We start from the raw sequence: 7810 nt of genomic DNA, 5'->3' as shown, positions 1-7810 counted from the left end.
GTGCTCTTAGGTACTTAATTGATCGACTAAAGACTTGGAGGGATGATGTCTTAGTGTTGAATGAGGATTATTTGCATGTTCGATGTTGTGCACATATATTAAATTTGATTGTTACTGAAAGGTTGAAGGAACTGGAGCCGAGTATAGTTAGTGTTTGGAATGCTATAAAGTATGTGAGATCTTCCACTGCCAGGATGCAAGCATTTCAAATTCATGTGCAATAAGAGAAGATTAATTGCCGAGGAAGTGTGATTTTGGATTTTCCTACTCGGTGGAATTTTACATATTCCATGTTGAGTAAAAAAAAATAATTAAAGCCGACATTTGATTGGATGGCACATGAAGATAAGCTTTATGATGCTTATTTTAATGAAAAAGAGGGTGGAAAGAAGAAAAGGGAGGGGCCACCACTGTACAGTGATTGGGAGAGTGTTCGTCGCATAATTAAATTTCCGAAGACTTTTTATGATGCGACTTTGCAATTTTCTTCTTGTTTGAAGGTAACATCACATCTTTATTATGCTTTTGAATTTTGATATATGATATGGAATTTATTTTAGCTTTATTAACATTATTTTTTTCTTTTAGGTGACATCGAGCACTTGTTACAATTTGATATGTCAAATTGAACAATCTTTGGAATCATTGTCTGCTAGTAATGATAGCCTTTTGGGTTTGATGGCTATTAAAATGAAGGAGAAATTTGATAAGTATTGGGAGGGCTATTTCAAGATAAATAAATTGTTGATTGTTGCTTCTGTACTTAATCCACGGGGAAAAATGAAATTCGCAACCCATTGCTTTGAGAAATTATATGGTAATGATAGTGCCAAATGTGTTGAGATGAAGGAAATGGTGAAAGATTTGTTGACTAAGATTTATGAGTCTTACAATGCACAATATAAACCGAGTGGTAGTGGGAGTGGAAGTGGAAGTAAAAGTGGAAGCCAAACTCTAGCTATTGAAAGTGGAAGTGGTTTGAATTTTTTAGATTTAGGTGGTGATGATGTTATGATTGAGGACCCTTTCTCCGAATTGAGTAAGGCGGTTGTGGTTTGTGAAGGTAGCCCAGAATTGTCAAATGAGTTGGATCTTTACTTGATTGAGAAGACTGAAAAAATTACAAAAGGTAATTTGGGCACTAAATTTGATATTTTGTTATGGTGGAGGGTAGTGCCAATTATCCTCTTTTGTTCAAGTATAGGGATGGCAATTCAACCAGGACCCGGACGAAACCCGAATTTTTCGATCCTGGTTCAACCCGTACCGGATTAAATAAAATCTGAATCCATATGTGATTTTAATTACCCGCATATGTCCGGGTCTGGTTCCGAGTTTAAGTGAACCTGTATATCCGAAACCCGGACCCGGATATATATTAATTTAAATATTAACTTTTAAAAACTATTGTTAATATAAATAGGAAAAAAAGTCCCAATGGTGCCCTAATTACAATTTCACAGCTGCAGCAAACATTTCCTGTCTCAATCCCTCTTCAACTCGTCATCATCACTTGCCCATCGTCGCGGTTGTTCATCATCATCATCATCCGTTGTTTCCTTGTCTCCTTTGTCGCGAGTCGCGACCAATAATCAGTTGTAATATGGGTTGAACGCCACCTTCGCCAATCGCAATCACGGCTGTGTTCATCATCATCAGCTGCCATCTCGACCACTAACCAACTCCGATACGGTGAGAAGTTCTTGGTTCCCTCGTTGAAAGCGATCAGTTTGATTCAAACACGAAACATGATCGGTTTAATTCAAACGCAAAGAAGCAACAATAATGAAACAAATGAGCTGATTTGTATTTGGTTTATTTATAACCTGGATTTGTATTTGATTTGCTGAAATTCTGGATTTGTATTTTTATTTGATTTTTCAGTTGAATTTAGGTTTTTTTAAATTAGATTCATCAATCCGGGTTGAGAACCTGGATTCTGGAAACCCAAATTTTTCGGGTTGAACCTGGTCCGGACCCGTAGTGAAAAAAGACGAGTTTATTTCTAGGTCCGATATAGAAAATAATCGTCTGGGTCCGGATTCGGAATGGCTGAACCCGAACCCGGACCCAGATTTTTCCATCCCTAGTCAAGTATAGCAAAGGATGTTCTTGCTATTCCGGTGTCTATTGTTGCCTCCGAGTCTGCCTTTAGTACTAGAGGTCATGTTCTAGATCAATATAAAAGTTCTTTGACTCCGAACATGGTTGAGGCACTGGTATTATCACAGAATTGGTTGCGATCTTCTCTTTTTGTGGATCCAACAACGGACTTAGATAAGTTAGTTGAAGACAACGAGTTTATGGATCAGCATGCAGAAGGTATATTTTGTTTAATTTTAATTTAAGTTTACTTTTAAAGAATTATGACCTTATACAATTTGTTTAATTTTAATTTATTTTTCAAGTAACATAAACCTTATTCAATTTGTTAATTTTTTTTAATGTAGATATTTGTAAATCAACAATGGCCGACCAACTTGGTAGATCAACATGAAAACTGCAGTTCAACATAAATAATTATTAGGTAATAAAATTGATATGTATTTATTTTTTATTAAATATCACTTCACTTTAGTTAGTTTAATTATTTAGGGGTGTTCATAATCTAATCTGATCCGTAAAAATCCGATCCATGAATTGGTGGATTGGATTCGATTAAAATTTTGAAAATCCGTAGTTGGTGGATTGGATATGGATTACTTCTGTGAATGCGCAAAAATCTGCGAATCCGCAAAAAAAATAAAAATATTTATTTAATAAAAAAATAAACTTGTAAATATGGCATTATATTTACTAATAAATAAATAAGTTAAAATATAGTTACATTAACACCATTTTATGTCTTATCCAATAATAATATAAAATAAAAATAATTAAATAAAAAATAGCTTCCTAAACAGTTAATTTTCATGTACGGATATAAACAAATGAGTTTTTTTTCTTTTCGGTTTGTTATATTTTTTAAATTTTGAATATATTTTCTAACTTTATTTAAACAATTAATTTATTGAAATCTTATTTAATTTTGAATTTGATTGGTAGTAAAATTATTTTTATATTAATTTTTAATTTAATTAGTTTGTGGATAGGACATGATTAAAAATTTTTAATCCACAAACCAATTTGCAAAATAGTGGATTGGATATGGATTAGGTCAAATCTGCATCTGATCCGCAATCATCTGGATTAGATTTGGATTGAATTTCACCAATCCGTGGATTAAATTGGATTAAAAATTTATAATCTGCAAAATCGTGAATCAGATATGGATTGATGTTCAATCCGCAAACACCCCTATAATTATTCACTTTGGCTCACTTTGAATTTTGATTTAGGTGATATGGATGGTGGATGCAGTTGTGGCTTGTTTGTTGCGGTGGATGTAGTTGTGGCTTGTGTGTTATGGTGGATGTAGCTACGTCGTATGTTATGGTGGAGTTTTATCGAATATTGATGCACTATTATGGACTTGTTATTTTTTTTTTTTTGGTTGCCTTGGACTTATAATTTGTAGTAGACTTTTAAGTTTATGCGTGTTTATGAATTGTGACTATTTTGTATTAGGACTTATATTAGTTTGCTTTTGATTTAATGGTTTTATACTTGTTTATTCATATATAGTGTTATTAATATTATGCGTGTAGAGTGTATTTTGATACTTGGTAGTTAATGGAAGTGTAAACTGCAAAATTAAGTAAAATTAGGTGGGTATAAAATTTGATAATTTTAGGGTAAAGCTGTAAAATCAAGAAAATGAAAAATCTGAACGTATTTCGGCTCGGTTCTTAAATTCGGTTCGAGTTCGGTTCATAATCTTAGAAATTGACTATTGCCCACTCCTATGTGAAACATTTCTCTCATGAAGAAACAAAGGTAATTTTCAATTATTTTGGATGCATAGCTATCATCTTTTTTTTTTTTTTGGTTTTTATATTGTGTTAAAATTTAAACTAAGCTTCAAAGTTCATTATTGGTTCAACCCTGCCCTTCTTGTGCGTTTGTATATATCTATAGCCATGATTCCACTTTCTGGTCTAGGTATGATTAAATTGAAAGATAGATTGGGGCTAATTTAAAGTTGACAGCAAAAAGGTACTATTTTTCAATGATAAAAATGCTTTACATACAAATTTACTTGCCTGAACAACTCTTGCAATTGCTTTTGTTTCTATTTGATCTACATTTGTAACTTAACATGCTTAAAAAATTAGCTCATGCTTTGAAGTCTCATAATAGACATGTTTAACAGTCAATCAATGCCACTTGAAAATATGTAAACTTGTATAACATACAAGACTTTGCAATCTTCATCTTTTAAGGGGTATTTTTTTTAATTAAATAAGGGAAAAATCAAATAGCTTTACTACAATCAAATTATTTTATTTTCTCCCATCATCTTTGAAATTCAAATAACTTTATCATATGTGAACAATATTAGTACACTGATACCTAGGCCTAATATATTATATTATTGTCTCGTTAAGGATGTGTTTAGATAATACTGTCTTTTCCAGATCTGCAGTGTGGTGGCCATAGTTAAGCTTTTAAATGAAACACTAGTCATCCCTTGTTTTGAGTTTAATAGTGTTTGAAAGAATCCAAGGTAGCTCTAAAAACTAGGCCATTGTTTTTCTTGTCCCAAACTTTAATAGAAGGATAATTGTGCTAGATTTCTAGTCTACATTGCATATATATCTTATAATCCAGTCATCTATGTTCAACTAAATATTTAAATAGACACAACAAACTTTTTGTGCATTTAGAGCAAGAGTTAAGGTGTAAACTTTTTATAAAATCAAAGCAAAGAGTTAAGGTGCTATCTGAAGGAAGAGTTCACCGGGACATATTATTTTTCTTTTATAAGCAAAATTTTAAATTGCCAAAGTAGCTGACATATTATTTCACATGAATAAAATATCTTTTTAAAAATTTCTTTGGTTACATGTTTTTATAGGATAATTATTGTTGTGCAAATTTTAATGTACTCGCAAGCGCACGAATCTATTGTAGTATAGACTAATGGTGACGAGTGTCGATCCCACGAGGAGGTGGATTTTAATTATATATAGAATTAATTTTGTAAATGGGTAGTTGGATTTATGGTGGAAATGATTTGGAATATGCTAATACTTAAATTAAAATGGCGAGAATAAATTCTAAAATTGGAATTGCAATGGAGATAATAAATTGAAGAGAAAATCTATTAAATTGACGTACTTGGGTATCTGGATCCGTATCAACATGCATCATGGGCTAAATAATCCGTATTAATGTCAATTAAATTATGAGGGGGGAATCCACACCTCATGAACCACGCTCTAATCAATATGGTGTTAAGGGCTTATCGTGACAAATAATAATAACCTTATACTAGAGAGCCGGTGTAACCAAGGCGGTATCTAGACAAGATTATTATTATTTGTCGACGAGAAGTCAAAACATCCACAAAAACTAGAGGGAAAGAGAATAAATTTACCAAATTAAGCCCATGACACATGTTGAGACTTCACCTTCAACCCAAGCTTGAAAGAAAATTAGCCATTCATAGTTGAACTAGGGGCAAAATGGGAATTTATTAAAATACGAAGAAAATACAAGATGGAGAAGGAATTACAGAAAATGGATCCCAAAAATGGATTCAGAGATATCAAATTAGGGGGGAGAGGCCCCCTTTTTATAGATACATGGAGTAAATCATGGCCATCGGATTAAAAACAGTTTGGACGCTCAGGATTGCGCCACGTCATCAATCAATAGTCCACGGTTTGACCACGCGAATGAACAGTAACACGGTTTGACCCGACTTTGAACAGTAACGCGGTTTGACTCGGATGAACAGTAACGCGGTTTGGTTAAAAATAATCATGTGTGATGCATGCACCGTATACGAGATTTTTCGTCCACTGATATGATGTGAACAGTGCCATTTTTCCTTTTATGCTCCTCCTAAGGTTTTCGACCGTCCTGAGTTCAAAAGTGATGTCCGTTTTGCCATTTGATTTCTCGTTTATTGTGAAATGACTATGATGCCCCTAAAATACATAAAATACTTAATTAAAATAAAACACATGTAATTAAATCACAAGAAGGTTAAATACATAAAAGTAAGGGTTGTTAGTAAGACTTGAAATGTAAAATGACGGTTTTCTCCTTTATAAATATGCATTTTCTAACACTCAACACACCCCCCAACCAGCTTATTGCTAGTCCCTAGCAAATGAAGCGAAAATAAAATTCAAATTCAAAATGATTTTTTTTTTAAATTTAGAAACACTCGTGTTTATTCAATGAGATTAATGATAGCAATCAAATAAAAGTATAAGCATTATCTCTAGTCTAAAGTAACATTACACCCACATCAACCATCCACATGAATCAGCCCAGTAGACTTTGTTATAGCTACTTTCAAGAATGACATGTCAAACCTCAAAATCTCACTGGAAGTAGTGACACTCTCACAAAAAAATTAAACCCAATAAAAATAGTCACTCCAATAAATGATAATTGAGGGAAAATAATGAAGAAGTGATATCACATGCTCTCACCAAGATGAAATAAATATGCCATCAGCTTAAAAATAATACGATCTCAAGTCAAATAAAAACTGTTAGTCAACCCAATTTATTTATTTATTTTTTTTATATGCACCACTACATCTTTTTAGCCCATATAACTAGCTTCTACTTCAGATTATAGTTCCCTAAAATCAGGAAGAACTTTTATTAGGATGTAACGTAGGCTAGGGACATGGTTAACAAAGAAAGGAAATAAGGAAAACAAAGTGTATGTTTGAGAAAAATGCAGAGAATTTTTTTTTTTTTGGAAGTTGCAAGGTGGATTTCACCTATTATTGTTATTTTTATTCTTTTGAAACAACAACTTTTGTTTTGTTGTTTTTTTTTTTGCTTTTTTTTTTGGTATAACTTCACTGAACAACATAATTATTTACATTTTCTCAAACATAAATAGGTGATGGAACTTATAAGATATCGAGTAATACTCCAAATCGGAGTGGGTCAAGATGATAAGTTGACAAAGAAAATGTTTTTTTTTTTAAAGGCTCAAAAGGGTTAACTATGGATATTTAATAAAAGGGATGGCTAGAAAGGCTCAAACGGATCAAAGATGGCCTTTCCATCGTCTTTTAGGGCTCTAAATAACCTTCCATATTTACTAGTTAGATGGGCCTCCAAATGTAGCAACACACTTTTTTTTTTTTTATTAAGGGTTAACTCAAAAGAAATCTAGAGATCGTGTATACAATAATAAACTGTTAAGCTGTATAAAGAATGGGCAAAAGGGTTACTCTCCAAGAAAAATGATAGGCTCAAAAACTCACTTGGTACTTATTATGACATGTTCATTCCTTCAAGCAACTCATATATGTCTCCGACATCAACATGTAGAGTAGCAAACATAATGTAACATCACTTAAGACCAAAGATAATACAAGTACTAAAATTTAAAATTAATCATGTCACCCAATGTTAAAACAAATCACACAATTTTTTTTTTTTAAACAACATTCTACCCCTCAACGTATTCTAAACATGAAAGGAAAATATGCATGCAGAAATGTGAAAATGATGCATAAAAACTAATTAGAAAAGTTACACGTAAAATGATAGAAAACGAAAATGATTTTTTATTTTTTTTAAAAAAGATGCGTTTCTAGAGGAACTACACTCCATATTCAGTCATCTTTGACTCAAAAGTTGGAAAATGTATAGTTATAGAGGAGAAATTAAAAAGAAGAAAAATAAACATAAACACATAATAAAGAAAAAGAAAATGTCTGAATTTTTTT

At 32.2% G+C, this 7810-nt stretch overlaps 1 protein-coding gene across 1 annotated transcript; it reads left to right on the top strand.

Annotated features, from left to right (window-relative positions):
- The first annotated feature begins 332 nt into the window (after window positions 1-332).
- On the top strand, window positions 333-3418 carry LOC112095667 (zinc finger BED domain-containing protein RICESLEEPER 2-like). The gene is made up of 4 exons (XM_024177771.1): window positions 333-500; window positions 589-1129; window positions 2101-2322; window positions 3339-3418. The coding sequence occupies exons 1-4, from the start codon at window positions 333-335 to the stop codon at window positions 3416-3418; spliced, it is 1011 nt and encodes a 336-aa protein (XP_024033539.1).
- The last annotated feature ends 4392 nt before the right edge of the window (window positions 3419-7810 follow it).

Source organism: Citrus clementina, unplaced genomic scaffold (genome assembly GCF_000493195.1).
Source record: "Citrus clementina cultivar Clemenules unplaced genomic scaffold, Citrus_clementina_v1.0 scaffold_1, whole genome shotgun sequence".
Taxonomy (NCBI): Eukaryota; Viridiplantae; Streptophyta; class Magnoliopsida; order Sapindales; family Rutaceae; genus Citrus; species Citrus x clementina.
This window is presented reverse-complemented; position numbering and strand designations above follow the sequence as displayed.

Excerpts from the sequence above, each read along its gene's own strand:
- LOC112095667 (XM_024177771.1), top strand. The coding sequence starts at position 333 with ATGGCACATGAAGATAAGCTTTATGATGCTTATTTTAATGAAAAAGAG. Across the intron at positions 501-588 it reads AATTTTCTTCTTGTTTGAAG|GTGACATCGAGCACTTGTTA; the intron begins GTAACATCACAT and ends TTTTTCTTTTAG. Across the intron at positions 1,130-2,100 it reads GACTGAAAAAATTACAAAAG|CAAAGGATGTTCTTGCTATT; the intron begins GTAATTTGGGCA and ends AGTCAAGTATAG.